Source organism: Cervus canadensis, chromosome X (genome assembly GCF_019320065.1).
Source record: "Cervus canadensis isolate Bull #8, Minnesota chromosome X, ASM1932006v1, whole genome shotgun sequence".
Taxonomy (NCBI): domain Eukaryota; kingdom Metazoa; phylum Chordata; class Mammalia; order Artiodactyla; family Cervidae; genus Cervus; species Cervus canadensis.
The window spans coordinates 43,205,656-43,222,300 of record NC_057419.1 but is presented as its reverse complement, the minus strand read 5'-3'; the positions used below and the strand labels follow the sequence as shown (position 1 = coordinate 43,222,300).

Sequence of the window (16,645 nt, the reverse complement as noted above, 5' to 3'; positions counted from 1 at the left end):
TTTCTGAGTATTAGAAAAGAGCCCAGTTTTGGGCCCTGGAAGGGGTCCTCCTTCCTGCAACAAATGGCAACTCTGGTGGGATTCTTCTTCGCTGAGACTGACATCCTGACCACTCAGGGTACTCAGGGGCCTGCTTGCCTGCCAATGGACCAGACCCAGTGGCCGCAACTGGGACCCTTTTGTCCCTGGTCTCCTCCTGATGCGGACAACTGGCTAGAGTGCCCTGATCGGCCCTGGATTGGTCTATAGAGAAGACAGCTGACCTGATCTCACCTTAATGATGCTCAAACAGGAGAAACTACACTACACCAGGATGAGAAGACAGCGACATCAGAGGTAGACAGCTTGTCCAAGATGCTGGACCTGATTCGTATGATCATTTATGTTTTCTTGACTTCTTAGACCTTTGTATATAAATCAAATGCTTTTTTATCATAGGCCTGATCCTATGCTAGTTTTAGAAATCAATCCAATTGTTGGGTTTGTGGCCAATTACCTGTGTCTAGCTCTGGGTTACTTTAGTAAATTTCTCTACTACAAGGCTCTAACTGGTTGGCCCTGAGAAAATTCACTTAAAAAAAAATTATAGTCGTATTCAGGTCACTGTGATATTACTAGATGGGATCCCCTCACCAGGCCAATTAATAATGCCTGCTCTGACTCTGGCCATAAATTTGAGCTTTTATCTATTACTCAAGCTCAATCAGAGCAGCAAGAAAAGTTTCAGCAAAGGAGAAAGAAATCTCCCACAATTATGAGAAGGATTTATATAGATAACACCAGGCTATGGTAATTTAGGTTTAAAGTCTCCTCTGTGTTGGAAACAATTAAATCATACTAAGGATAATCAGTCTAGTAACACTAGAAAACTGGGCTATGTGCCTTATAGATGGTGGTGCCAATGTATAATTTCCCTGAAAGATAAAGATTCGTACAGAGTAGACTAAGTCAGACAACCTGGGATATACTGGGCTACATCTAATGGAAGCTCTTAACTTAAGTCTTACTTGTGACTTTACTAATACTGCTGGCTATGTTCTTTATATTTCACCTGTTTTACAAAATTACTGTTTCTTACACTGCCAAATGTGTGACTGAGGCCTCTGATAGAATAATATATAGTTCCCTATGAGATCGATGATGATAACAGTGTAACTCTAGATATGAGAAAAAGCAACAAGAGGGAATGTTTTCCTGGACCAAGAGGCTAGTAAGACAGGTGGTCCAGAGAATTTTGGATACTGTTTAATGGCCTAGTCCAGTAACAGCACATTGAGTGGCCTGTCAACAAAATCTTTGCCAAACCTGAGAATGGACATTCTCAGCACTATGGGATAAAATGGTCATGAAATGCCCCCCTCAAAATCATGGTCAAGTTTGTGAGCAAAAAGGGGCTCTGTCAATTGAAGATTGACACTTGCCATCTGCATCTACAGAGATTAAATCATGGCCTGTGCAACTGCTGACTTTCAACGGCCCTGAAAGGAGTTCAGGGTGAAAATCAGGAATGAGGCACTCTGTGCTCTAAAAAAAAAACTGGCAGAACAGGCCTTCAGATAGTTAGATCTTTTCAAGAGATTTTATGAGTCCCAATTCTTGCATCTTCTCATACCTAGAGAAACACTGACATCATTAATAGTGACATCTGCTTTGGCTATTAAGGAAAAATTTTACAATTAAAAGTCAAAATAGAGTACTCAGCTATGGTTCAGACATCCTGGGGAATAACCAGGTGTTACTATGGGTGTAATTTCAGACTAGACCTTGTATTGCTAAACACTTGAGTTTTCTGAGTCGTGTCAGGCTTAGATGCCACCATTTTCAAAACAATGTCTGCTGGAAGCTAGTAACTTATACCTTACTTTTTATAAAACTAGGCAACTGGCCACCTGGCTAAAAGTCTCCCCGAAGTGCCAGGTACAGACTGGGTTTCAGACCTATTCTTCTAAAAAAAAAAAAAAAGAGAGATTTACTTTGTCTACTAAAATTCCAGTTATCCCTCCTCCAGCTACTACTAATTGGGTCTGTTACAACAAAATGGCAGACCAAGAGATTGAGATTTTAATCATACAAGGCTCAGATCTAGGACTTGGAACTCAGGAATACTTCCAATTCAGTGTCTCTTCTCCAAGCTGAGGCAGTCCTATGCTCCATTTTGACAGGAAGTTATCACAGTCATAGTTGCCCTGTTCCCTAAATTAAAACTGAACAGGACTCTGTGGGGTGGCGATTCTGGAGTACAGATCTGCTGTGTGTTCTCCATTTCTTATCTGTAGGATATAGGCTTCATTCAGCCTCCTTGACCTTCCCTGAGTTCCAAAGGGTGGATTCAAACAATTGCTAATCAGGGAAGGGAGGGAATACAGAAACAGAGGAGAAACAATCAAATGGTGGTACAGCCTTGAGACAGGGTCCTAGTTCCTACTCAAAGAAATATGCATAACAATGTCTTTTGAGTTCTTCTACAGAACTGGAGCCCCCACCCAGGTGGAGGATGGTAACTTCAGACCTAACACAAGATTCCTGGAGCACAGCTCTGTTGCTTCACCACCAGCCAATCAAAAAAAAAAAAAAGTCACAAACCCTGCAGCCCTCACCCCAAATGTTGCCTCCTGTTTCTGGGGACCAGTGATGACCATCCTTTTAGGTCTCCTGTTTGGCCCCTGTCTATTTCAACTCTGAGAGGCGCCAACAGTTTCAAACCAAAATGCTGTTATTACAAGAGTGAAAGCTGGTTTCAGATATGGAACACCCCAACTTAGATCAGGTAGAGAGAGACTTCTGCTCTGCTAGGCAGACCTACGCCCAGGCACAGCAGGAAGAAGTTACAGAAGAAAGAGACCTCCGCCCCAATTCCCAAGAAGCATCTTGAGTATGAAGTCTCTCAGGGGGGAGTTGTTAGGGGAAGCACACTGACTGAAACCGCCCACCCTGGCCAGGCACCATAATAACCATTTGCATGAGTTGTTTTATGACAGGAGATCCTGATAAGGAATACGGAACTAATAAGCCACCACCAACCGGAAGAGTTCCAGAAAGGTCAAAAGGAGACACCACGTGTCTGTCCACTTCCCAGAATCCCTCTCGCTAGCACCCATCTTGGCTGATGCGTGTGCCACCAGGAAAGACTCTGAATTAGAATGATTGGCCAAAGACTACCCGGAAACAAATCCCATCACCATAAAACCCAAGACTGCGAGCCACGCGGCAGAGCAGTTCTCCTGGGTTCCCTTACCCTCCTGCTCTCCACCCGGGTGCCCTTTCCCAATAAAATCTCTTGCTTTATCAGCAAAAAAAAAAAAAAATAGTCCAACTCTCACATCCATACATGACTACTGGAAAAACCATAGCTTTGACTAGACAGACCTTTGTTGGCAAAGTAATGGTATGTGAATTATATCCCAATAAAGATGTTTTTAAAAAGTATGCTCTCATTAATATACTGATTCTTGTCTACTGTATGCTACCTTGTGTTTTCTCATACACCTGATAAGGAAAATAAGGTTCAGAGAGAAATGGCCTGTCCAGGATGGAAAAGTTGGTTATTGGTAGAATCAACAGTGGAACCCAAGTCCCTTTATCCTCAGTCTAGAACTTGATTTGTTTTTATAATGCTGTACACATGTTGGCACTTATGTGGTGCCATTTGAGGAAGTTTCACTGAGCCCTACACTTGCTATAGAGACAGTTTTTCTGACAATATACATGAATCCCCTATCTAAATTCCTAATCTTAGGCTGCAATCTTCTTTGGTTCTATTGACTGGGATTGCTCCTTCAGAGGAATTCAGAGTCCAAAGTGCCACCATGATGTGGCATTGCAAAGACTTCAGTAGTGAGATTGACAAGATACAAAGGAACCCGGGGATTTGGGGATTTTTTCCAAGCATTTACAAGAAACAAGAGAGAAGAGCTACATGAACCTTCTTAGAGTTATGGATTCAGGTTCAGGGAATTTCAGTTAGAACTGAGCCCACTTTTACTCTACCTTCCATATTGAGTCATGATCCCAGGAGGGAAATAAGAAGTGTAGCAACCTGCTGAGTACTGCTCCTCACACCAGTTCTTCTCTTCATAGTGCACCGGCTGCAAGGCAGAGTGACAAAAATTCAGAGAAGAATCAAAGGAAGTGATCTCATCCAGAATAAATCAAACACATCACGGTAGGCTTCACTGGAGAACCAACATATATCTAAAGTATCACTCAGTTGTGTCCAAAACTTTGCGACCCCATGGACTATACAGTCCATGGAATTCTCCAGGTCAGAATACTGGAGTGGGTAACCATTCCCTACTCCAGGGGATCTTCCCAACCCAGGGATGGAATCCAGGTCTCCTGTATTGCAGGCAGATTCTTTACCAGCTGAGCCACAATGGAAGCCCAAGAATACTGGAGTGGGTAGCCTATCCCTTCTCCAGTGGATCTTCCTGACCCAGGAATCGAACGGGGGTCTCCTGCGTTGCAGGCAGATTCTTTACCAACTGAGCTATCAGGGAAGCCCTATGTCTAAAATAAAGCCTTATCGTTCTAATGTTTTTAGAGATATGACTTTGAACATGTAAATGTCCTTGGTTATAAACTTCTAAGAAATTCTGACTTAGAAAGTTTTCACCCTTGCTTCATTCATGTCCCAGGTACCATTCATAAATTGCAACTGTCTAGCTCCATGTTTAAAGTGGTCTTAGGTATTAAGAAGCTTTTAGTGCCTAATAGTTTCAGGACAAGTTTGAAAAAGGATTTATGCTTAATGGAGTAAAGAGGAGGAAAAAAAGTAGAAAGACTGACTTAAGTAAAAAGAATGACCAGATTCACGTTTTTGGTGCAAGTCAACTTTGTTAAGAGAAGCTAGGACAGACAAATTAATGTTTTCATGGGATGTAGGCAATTCTGTTGATGGCAATGTGCAGTGCTGTGCTGTGTTTAGTCACTCAGTCATGTCCGACTCTTTGAGACCCTATGAACTATAGTCCGCCAGGCTCCTTTGCCCATGGGGATTCTCCAGGCAAGAATACTGGAGTAGGTTGCCATGCCCTCTTCCAGGGGATCTTCCCAACCCAGGGATCAAACACAGGTCTCCTGCATTGCAGGCAGATTCTTTACCATCTGAGCCATGAGGGTAGCCCAAGAATACTGGAGTGGGTAGCCTATCCCTTCTCCAGGGGAACTTCCTGACCCAGGAATCGAACTGGAGTCTCTTGCATTGCAGGCAGATTCTTTACCAGCTGAAGCCCATTGATGGCAATACATGCAGGCAATGATCAGCCTGAAAAATATGTTTTTGCCATGAATAGGCAAAACATTAGCTGAGGTTTTGTGAAGTGCAAGTTTTATTTAAAAAAAGTAAACGTAAGTGTTATCATTAAGCATTATTTTGAAAAGTTATTAATAAAATCAACATGGCAAGTCTTAAGAGAAAAATGTTAGTTGTAAAAAGAGATTTGGAAAAGTTGTTTCATTTAAAACAATTGCAGTCACACATGGGACTTTGAATAGCTATTTGTAACAATGAACAAAGCACAAGGCCCTTTGTGCTAGGTATAAGTGGCTCCGATGCCTCTGGCCCAGCCCTCTTCCCTCTCTGCATCTGAGTGTGATAACCACCTCATAAGCATCCTTCTCTGCCTATATCCAGTCAGCCAATCAGAAGAAAGTTTGGATTTCATGTTTCACCTTTCCCTGCTCCCAGGACAAATGCCAAAGCAAGTGCCACTCTCTATGCCAAGAACAAACAACTCATTCTTATCATCAGAAATTAATTATCCATATTTTTCTAAGAAAAAGAGACTGTCCCCCTGTTAAAAATGATCAGCTTTTTGGGAATTTGAGAACTGTTTTCCCCTCCCACTGGGGTTCCCCAAACAACCATCTCACAGGTGGTCGGAGGATTCTCAGCTCTGCACTGCCTCAGCCTGAGGGTGTCTCAGAATGTAACTTCAAAAAAACTTGAGTATCTACCAGGGAGAAATATCTTGAACTGTATTTTTTAAATAGAAAGACCAGCCAATTTCAGCAGCTGTGACAGGATTAATTTTTAATGTGCGTATAGTTTGGGTTTTGCTTCTTCACTCATAGTATCCTTGTGTCCAGAGGCTATGCTTATACTTAATCTTGTTAAATGGCGTATGACAATGAAAAATGAAACAAAACCCATTCTTCATTATTATTATGTTTCTCTCCAAACCAATCAATTTGTCATTCTTGTTCATTTGCTGAGGACGAATTCTTCGAAGCTTCAAGAGCATGTGTTTCACCTATAACAAGTAACTCTTGCCTTAAAAGGATGAACAAAAATGACAAATTCAAAAACCACAACAACTTGACTAGGAGGAAGTCAGGCATTGCAAAGTTGAGCAAAATAAATGTTCAAGGGATTAGATGAAGCCATGGAGCTGTTCAACTCGGTCATGATGTGTGGTGCAGAGATTTAGATTTAAGAGGCTTAACAAGTTAAACATTCTTAGCCCCTTCATTAGAGTTTCCTTATGCTTTAACCGCTCATTCGTACATTGTTTTCCATTGTCTTCAAATGCTTCATGGATAACTGGATTTAATAATAACTTGCAAAAGGTGATGTAATCCGTGTCAAAACATTAAAAACCCAGCAGTCTGGTGAATGGAAGGAAACGTCGGCTTGTCTTAAATATTGATGGGGGTGGTGGTTATGGCTACTGGTTATGGGCACATTGGGTCCTTTGACTATCACCTAATGCCCCTACAGCCCTACCTCCCATATCATCCCGCCTTTAGCCATGAGGAGGGGAGGAGAACTACCTGCAAAGATGTCTAGGAAGCTCAGCTGACAAGGCTCACCTTGAGCCAATCAGCATGTCTTCCCTGCTCCAGGAAGAGCTCTGAACTCAGGGACAAGGGTAGCATCACGTAAAACACATTAATTTGCAGGGTCCCTAAGCTGCCACTTGGAGAAGGAAATGGCAACTCACTCCAGTACTCTTGCCTGGAAAATCCCATGGATGGAGTGGCCTGGTAGGCTATAGTCCATGGGGTCACAAAGAGTCAGACATGACTGAACGACTTCACTTTCACTTTTCAAGCTGCCACTAGCCAGGGCCCATGCCCTCCAGGACAACTCATAAGTTGACCGGCCCTGTTGTGCACACCCCACCAAGAATAGATCAAGGAAAACATGAACTCTAGAACCTGACTTGCATGAGCCCATCACTGCTAGGCCCAACACAACAAAGAAAGATCTCTCGGGTTCCCTGGTGCTCCAGTGGTTAAGATTCCCAGCTTCCACTGCAGGGTGCACAGGTTCAATCCCTGGTCAGGGAACTAAGATCCCACATGCTGCACAGTGCTGCCAAAGTTGAAAAAAAAAGAAAGAAAGAAAAAAAAAAGAAGATCTTTCTCCCATAGGGAAGGGTTGGGAAGCCTTACGTGCAAAGCTTCTTGTGAGCCCAGAACCTTTGCATAGAGGTCACAGAGTTTCTTCAACCTATGGGAAGAGGGGAGGAAAAAAATAAATGCAAATGAAGAAGGAAGCAAAAGTGGAAGAGGTGTCTATGATTCTCATCATTCAAAAAGATTCTGAGCCTCTGAACTTTTGCTTCCACTTGACATTTGATTTTAACTTTTCAAAGCAAGGCACTTTATTTTAGTTCCAGTATCTGAAATCTACGAGGTCACAAAAAGTTATAATGAAAAGAAAGGGATGCATTGCCTGCATCACCAGGGGCACAGGGCAATTTATTCATTCATTGAAGGAAACCTTGTGTACCTGTTGTCAATTTCCTAAGCACTGGAGATTCTGAGAGGACCAAGATAGGATTCCTGCTACCTTCCTTCTCTTCTAATCTCACTAAGAGGAAGTGGACAAAGTGGAGCAAGAGCAACTTTGAATTCTGCTTCTGTCTCTTCCATGCTGTGAAGTCTTAAGCATGTTACTTAAGCTCTCCGACCTTTAGTTTTGTTCACAAACTCATCTGATTTTTTCACTAATCACGGTAAAACAGTGTGGCCTCAGAACCAGTAGCAACTGCATCATTTGGGAGCTTGTCAGAAATGCAGACTCTCAGATCTCATCCCAGACCTGCCAACTCAGAAACAGCAGTGGAAGCATGTGTGTTTTCACAAACCTTCTAGGTGATTAAGTTTGAGAACCATGGGTAAAAAGCATATAAAGTTTCCAGTCAGACAGAACAAAGAAAATTAAATAGAACCAAATATATAAGGGAATTTAGAATCATAAAGGCAGGCATTTTAAACTCATGAAGAAAAGATAGATTATTCAATAAAATGACGCTGGGACAAACGGCTACCCATGAAAGAAGCAAAATTGGACTCCTATGTGACTTCTTACACCAAAATATATTTCAGAAGGATCAAAGATTCACACAGAATAGATGAAAACAGAAAAGCACTGAAAATGAGTAATTTAAACCGATCTTGAAACGGAAAAGTCTTTTCTATGCATGATAGACCATTCAGAAGCAATGATTTTAAAAACAGATCAACCTAACTTCATAAAAAGCTAAATCTTTATTATAGTATAAAATGAATAACCCATAAATATGATCAAAAGACATATTGGGAAAAGATCTGTTCCAGGCACTGGAGATTCAGCAGTGAACCGACCAGACAAAACTTCCTACTTTCACGGATTTTTTTTTTTTTTTACTATTTTGCAACATTTTATTATACTTAATACTGTAATTATTAACATTTACAGATAATACTATTTTCTTATTGGTTTATAATATGTTTTATTGTATGCAATTTTTGTACATTCTTTTTTCATATTCTTTTCCATTATGGTTTATCACCAGATATTGAAAATAGTTCCCTGTGCTATTCAGCAGGACCTTGCTGTCTATCCATTCTATGTATAAGAGTTTGCATCTGCTAATTCCAAACTCCCAATCTATCCCTTTTTGGATCTTAATATTCTAGTGGGGACATTTTTTAGGTAAGTGGCCCAATCAGACCTCCATAGCCCTGGCCAAGCACAGTGGTGGCAATAGTCGTAAAGCAGCAAGATAAGGATGGAGGCAGGAGAGGATGTGCCATAATGTATTCATGGGCTCTTGTGTGTGCACGCTCATCATGTCTGACTCTTTGTGACCCCATGGACTGTAGCCCACCAGGCTCCTCTGTCCATAGTATTTCCCAGGAAAGCATACTGAGGTAGGTTGCCATTTCCTTCTCCAGGGGACCTTCCCAACCCAGCGATCAAACCCACGTCTCCTGAGTCTCCTGCATTGGTAGGCATGTTCTTTACCACTAGTGCCACCTGGAAAGCCCTCCAGGGGCTCTTAGTTGGTAAATATGTTATCAGGGAGGCTCCCAAGGTGGCAGAGTGGTAAAGAATTTGCCTGCCAATGCAGGAGACACAGGAGACATGGCTTTGATCTCCGGGTTGGGAATGTGCCCTGAAGAAGGAAATGGCAACCTGCTCCAGTATTCTTGCCTGGGAAATCCCATGGACAGAAGAGCCTGGCGGGCTATAGTCTTTGAACTTGCAGAGTCGGACATGACTAAGCATGCACACCATGCCAGAAGCACACCATGTTATCAGGGGTGGTATGGGAATAAATAGTTGGTAGTGGTGAATACAAATTGCTGAAAGAAATTGCCACCTCCAGGGAATCTAGTCCATCTGTAACTATACTTTTTCATTGTTATGCATCCTTCATGCAGGATGTATGGCAGAGTGCCCTGCAAGGGGTTATTTGTTTACCTGGTTGTCTCCTCCCCCAGTAAGTTTTCAACTCCTGGGCTATATCCATTTTTGTATTCTCCATAGCTCCTTGCATGGTATCTTATGCATGATAAACTCAACAAATTTGAATTTTGAACACTTGGTTCTTCAGTTATCAGCATTGTGCCTCTCTACAAGACCCTCATGATGAAATATAACAGATATGTCGTGTTAGGAATACACATTAAGCAGTCTTTAAGTTAAAAAGTTAAGTGAAGTTGAAAGTAGGTAGAAAGAAGCAACAGAGGGGAAAAGGAAGGGAGAGAGGGGGAAAGGAAGGAAGGGAGGGAGGCAGAGAGGGAGGGAAGAAAGAACAGATACTTTTTTTCTTACCTTTCCTCCTTGGTAAGACGGGCCAGTTTTCTGGCTTTGTGGGCAAGGATAAATCTAAAACATACAAACAATAAAATGGGGGGAAATCAATGGATGCTATCATCTTGGCCTCATTTCTATAGCTACACATGTGTCTAGTGTACAAGTTAAAAGTAAACCAGAAGAAACAAACAACACACTATCTTATTTTATGTTCCATATTTTACTATTTAGGTGTTACATTCCTGACATTAAAAGATACCTTCTAGTTTTAGGAATTCAAGGGACTAAAAACAGATCACTGGCCATAATTTTTGCCTAGGGGTTTACCATGACTAAGCCATCTCCCCATATATGACTGGCGGTCAATAGGAATACACTCTGGGTCTCAAATGCCTATCTAAGATGTGCCTGAGACGTTACAGTTCCATCCAGTCCTTGTTCTTTGGTCCTGTCTTCAATATGCTTCTCCCTAGTGCCCAGCCTTCTAGAATCTGCCTCCATTTCCAGCCCTATGATTGCCTTCAACTAACCAACTGGTTTTGATTTCCCTCTTTTGACCCTTGGCTCTCTCTGAAATAAACTCATACATATCTTAAGACCCATCTCAGTTTTGGCTGCTCCAGGTAATCACCACCTTTCCATCCCCATGACATCCGCACCTGCGTTGCTCTTCCCTACCAAACTGAGGACTGGGCTGGTCTTGGCTTCTCTCTTATGGGAAATCTCAGCATCCCACATAAGTACCATCGATGCTCATGTAGCCTCCACAAGAAGCCTTCTTAGTGGAACACCCTAAGTCAAATCTTCATATCATACTTTCACAAAAGATAGCTTACCATAATATATCAATTCCCAGTGCTAAACATGAAGAAGAAAACTAGTATAACACATTTTAAAATGTTATTGATATTCTAATTCCTTTCTAAATTTTTATTCCTTGAAAGACATTATTTTTATTTTTATTTTTTTTTTAGCCTTGCCATGTGGCTTGCAGGACCTGAGCAGAGATCAAACCTGTGTCCCCTGTAATGAAAGTGTGGAGTCCTAACCAGTGGACTACCAGGGAATTCCCAGAAGACATTATTTGTGAAAAATCAATAAGACCTTTCTTATTGCTAGATTTGGAGAAAAGTGACATTGGGTAAAAAATTATTGAACAAAGTTTGGGACACAATTACTGATAGTATAGGAATACATTATCAATATGGAAGATCATCACACCACCACAAGCATGCCTTACCCTATTATGGCAGGATAGCTGCCATCAGGTTTAGTATCATCCAATGCGTAGGCAACTGGAGCTTCCTCTCCTTCAATAATCATGCTTCCACAGTAATCTTGGAGAAGAACAAAATGGAAAAAGACATTCATCACCCTATCAAACTACCTGTAGCAGTTACAATGAAGCATACAGTTTTCAATTTGAGAAGCCCAAAGGATGAAAATAAGACCTTATACTCTAAATATATGAAGGCAAATCAAACTGATGTTTGAAAAGCGAAGGAGCCAACATTTGGTGAAAAACTCAAATGCTAAGTTCCTCTCTGCAAAGAAGCAATGTGATGTCATGAATTAATCCAGGCCACCATTAAATGCAATCTTGTTTTCCCTTACCGTTACCACATGTGTCCCCATTTCTTTTTTCACAAGAAATCACGTAAAACCAAAGATGTGTCAAAGACATGCTATTCTATTCCTGTAAAATAGAAGGCACTGAACATTCACATTTTATGAGGGGCCACTTGGATGGCGCTAGAAGTAAAGAACCCGTCTGTCAATGTAGGAGACATAAGAGATGAGGGTTCGATCCCTGGGTCAGGAAGATCCCCTGGAGGAGGGTATGGCAACCCACTCCAATATTCCTGCCTGGAGAATCCCATGGACAGAGGAGCCTGGGAGGTTATAGTCCAAAGGGCCGCAAAGAGTCAGATATGACTGAAGTGACATAGCACACATGTACTTATGCTAACTAATTCTTGATTATCTGTAGACAGGGCAGAAAGCATTTCACACAGCACCTCCAGAACAACTTGGGAAACAATTTCAGCTCCTTCTGGACAAAGTGCTTATCTGATTCCCCTCCTGAACAAAAAAGATATGTAATTTTAACAAAAGAATACAACAGGGCAATGGTGAAAATGTCAGGGCAGAATTTTAAATGTTAGACTAAGATCCTACTACAGTGTACCACTCTTCCTGCTCCATCATTTACTAGGAAATTGGGATTGTTTGAACAAAATTATGGTGGGACACTTCGGAGCAAAGGTTGCAGAGAAAATCCAATGAGAGGGCTTCAAAATGAGGAATAAAGACTAGAGAAAGAACTTGGAGGATATGCAACGCCCCCAACTTGTGTGTGAGCAGGCACACCTGTAGACCTTTTAACCTGCATTTGCTTCTCTGTCTCCCTTCATGACCCTCCCCACTTGGCATCTGTGAGAATCAGTGTCCTAGTCGGTCACTGGATTGAGGGGCATTTGCATGTCCCTAAGGTGTTTTGGCAGAGAAGGCAATGGCACCCCACTCCAGTACTCTTGCCTGGAAAATCCCATGGATAGAGGAGCCTGGTAGGCTGCAGTCCATGGGGTCGCGAAAGGTCAGACACGACTGAGCATCTTCACTTTCACTTTTCACTTTAATGTTTTGGAGAAGGAAATGGCAACCCACTCCAGTGTTCTTGCCTGGAGAATCCCAGGGACGGGGGAGCCTGGTGGGCTGCCGTCTATGGGGTCGCACAGAGTCGGCCACGACTGAAGTGACTTAGCAGCAGCAGCAGGTGTTTTGGGGTTAGGAAAAACATTGAGAAAAACTGAACTACAGGGAGAAGAAATGTTTAAAGTATGTCTGAGAATTTAAGAAGATTTAAGAATACAAGAGAAATAGGTAGGGAATCACCGTGTTATAAGAAGACAAGGAAGAAGATAGGATGTGATAAGAGGAAAGAGCAAGGGCACACTGGTCTCATAGTCAGCTGAACTGGCTGGGGTGGAGGCCCTGCTTCCTGGGCGGAGATGCTGCTTGGCCTCTGCACCACCCAGGTGCGCTGGGAGGAAACAAAGGACCAAAGGGCAGAGAGAAGAATCCTGTTCATGCCAGGACAAATCAGGTGACAACAGTAGTATTTCTGTCATTTGTAGGTAGAAAGCTGAGGAGTTCTGCCCATGCATGGGGACTTCTGATTAACTTGCTCCAGCCTTACTCTTAAAAAGGGGCATTCAAGGACATCTAGACATTTAACAAAGTCCTTTAACAAAAGAAGCAGACAAAAGCAGAAACAAACTAACAAACAAAAAGGAATCCTCAAGAAAAAAGGACAGAGTAAAGTGGCAAGTAACATCCTCAGAGAAAAAAGAAGATATCGTACCTACGGTGTTGACAAAGAGGACTATTCCCAGGTGGTGCTAGTGGTTTAAAAAAAAAAAAACAAAACCTGCCTGCCAACACAGAAGACATAAGAGATGTGGGTTCTAGCCCTGGGTCAGGAAAATGCCCTGGAGGAGGGCATGGCAACCACTCCAGTATTGTTGTCTGGAGAATCCCATGGACAGAGGAGCCTGGCGGGCTACAGTCTACAGGGTCGCACAGATTCAGACACGACTGAAATGACTTAGTACACGCATGCAAAGACCATTCAGAATAAAATAACACATGAGCAGCTTTTTTTAGTGTGGGAGTGTGGAAGGACTGCTGAGCAGATAGATGATCACATTCATCTGGAAGAATAACTGATATTTACCAAGGACAAAATTATAGGAAAAATAATGAAGAGAGAATGTGTGTGTGTACTAAGCTGCTTCAGTGGTGTGTGACTCTTTGCGACCCCATGGACTGTAGCCCTCCAGGTTCCTCTGTCCATGGGATTCTCCAGGCAAGAATACTGCAGTGGGTTGCCATGCCCTTCTCCAAGGCATCTTCCCGACTCAGGGATCGAACACAAGTCTCTTAGGTCTCCTGCATTGACAGGCAGGTTCTTTACCACTAGCACCACCTGGGAAGCCAAAGAGAGACTCTTGTACCAGATATCAAACATATATATTATAAAGCCACAGGGATTACAATAGTACAAGTGCTGCCAAAGGACTAGATAATGGAAATCAATGTTCTCTAAAGTGGAATGTGCACACCTAGATTGCACATCTGGTAGGGGAGAAAATTCTTATTTTCAATTTTAACTGTTTTGACTACTTTTGTATATCTTAGAATAAAGATATCTTTTTTCCGACATAATTTAGAAATAATATATTCAGTGGTTTTTTGTTTAGTTGCTGAGCTACGCCCGATTCTTTTGCGACCCCCACGCATTGTAACCCACCAGGCTCCTCTGTCCACGGGATTTCCCAGGCACGAATACTGGAGTGGGTCTCCATGCCCTCCTCCAAAGGATCTTCCTGACCCAGGGATCCAATCTGCATTTCCTGCACTGCAGGTGGATTCTTTACTGCTGAGCCACTGGGGAAGCCCCTTTTATATAGAGTGCTACAAAAAAAACATTTGGAACCCAGTGACAAAGATCAGAGAAGAATGGTTGGTCCAGAAAAGCCCCATGTAGATATATTTCCTAGTAGGATGAAATCATCATAAACATGTTTTTAAAAATGATACACTGGAAGAAAATATTTGCAACAGATGCAGAAAAAAATTAATGAGCACAGGATAAAAATATAATTGACAAAATGATTTTACATAGTTCTGAACTCTTATTAATGATAAACCTTACAAATTTTATCAAAAAGAAATGCTCCTATTCAAATCTTCAGAGCGATACGGAAGAAGCTGTTTATTGCAGCATCGTATATAATAGCAAAAACTTGGAAACAATGGAAATGCCTATTATCAGCATAAATACTGGACACATTTTTATAGAGCCATACAGGGAACTATTGTTTATTCACTTGTTATAATAAAGTAGATTTAAATGCCAAGATGTGGAGAAATGTCTGTGGTCATGGAGGGAAACAGCTTAGCACCAGCAAGCTCTCCATGGTGGGTCATGTCCGGTTCTTTGGAAAACATAGATTACTTGCTCAAGTGATGCACCAACCCAGTAACAGTCCTAAATATAATGTCCTGCAAAGGCGGAGGATTAGGAGGCTGCAATGTGGTGGAAAGGGGTAGATACAATAAGAACTGTCCTAAGAGAAAAATGTGGAACTTTCCCCCTTTGCCTGCAGCACAACCTTCCTCTCATCTTCTGTAATCTAGGTCCTCATTTCAGTCCACCCTTCCCTTTGTCCTCAGTCTCAGGTACTGACTGTTCTTACCTGGCCTCCTTTTAGAAGAAAAGGAGCTGTGATGAGGGTAAATGTGAGAAGACTCTAGCATTGTGCTGTTCAATACAGTACGCATGTATGGCTTTTTTACATTTGAATTTTTTTTCTTTTTTTAAGCTTTTAAATTTCATATTGGAGTAAAGTTGATTAAGAGTGTTGTGATATTTTTAAGGGTATAACAAAGTGACTCAGTCAATACATTAATATATATACACGTATCTACTCTTTTTCAGATTCTTTTCCCATTTAGGTTATTATAGAATATTGAGCCAAGTTCTCTGTGCTATACATTTAAGACCTTGTTGGTTATCCATTTTAAATAAAGCAGTATGTACATGTCAATCCCAAACTCCCTAACTATCCCTCCCCACAACCTTTCCCTACAGGGTAACCATAAATTCGTTCTCTAAGTCTGTGAGTCTGTTTCTGTTTTGTAAATAAGTTCATTTCTATATTTTTCTTTTTAGATTCCACATATAAGTGATATCATATGGCATTTGTCTTTGTCTGGCTTACTTCAGTCAGGTGATAATCTCTAGGTCCATCCACGCTGCTACAAATGGCATTATTTCTTTCTTTTTAGTGGCTGCATAATATTTTTTAAATTTTAAAGCAATTAAAATGAAGTAGCCATGTGTGGCTTCTCATATTTGACTTTGAAGCAATTAAAATGAAACAAAATTGAAAAATTCAGGTCCTCAGTCTCATTAGCTACATTTCAAGTATTCAGTTCTCAACACAAGTGATCAGTATACTGGAGAGAACCACTCTGGAACATTTCCATCATTGTAGAATCTAGTATTTTAGTGGGCATCTCTGTAATGTTCTATCCAGCAGAGCAACACACTTATTGAATATCTATTTTACACAGTAGAATCCTGACACAAGCAAGAAATTGCCTGGAAATTTTCAGAATCCCCATCTTTGTAAATGGCTCTATAAACTCATACTTTAAAAAAAACTGTATCAGAAAGTGTTAATAATCTATTTTCACAAAATTATGTGAAAGGATTAAGTAAACATTATATTGAATTATGATGTGCTGTGCTAAGCTGCCTCAGTCGTGTATGACTCTTTGAGACCCCATGGACTGTAGCCCACCAGGCCCCTCTGTCCATGTGGATTCTCCAGGCAAGAATACTGGAGTGGGTTGCCATTTCCTCCTCCAGGGGATTTTCCCAACCCAGGGATCGAACCAGAGTCTCTTACATTGGCAAGCAGGTTCTTTACCACTAGAACCACCTAGGAAGCCCATATTGAATCATAAAAAGAGTTAATCATATTCTAAGGAAAGTTAATACCATGAGTTTGTGCCAATGTACTTTACTTGATGGAACTGCCCTTA

At 41.5% G+C, this 16,645-nt stretch overlaps 1 protein-coding gene across 2 annotated transcripts in view; it reads right to left on the bottom strand.

The window, feature by feature from the left end:
- MAOB (monoamine oxidase B) overlaps positions 1–16,645 on the bottom strand; it is a 111,808-nt gene that overhangs the window by 6,644 nt on the left and 88,519 nt on the right. For both annotated transcript variants that reach the window (XM_043459423.1, XM_043459422.1), the window contains exons 9-12: positions 11,271–11,367; positions 10,049–10,102; positions 7,396–7,453; positions 3,988–4,085 (exon numbers count right to left, since the gene is read on the bottom strand). In XM_043459423.1, coding sequence (XP_043315358.1) covers positions 3,988–4,085; positions 7,396–7,453; positions 10,049–10,102; positions 11,271–11,367 — 307 coding nt within the window. The remainder of the gene's footprint in view (positions 1–3,987; positions 4,086–7,395; positions 7,454–10,048; positions 10,103–11,270; positions 11,368–16,645) is intronic.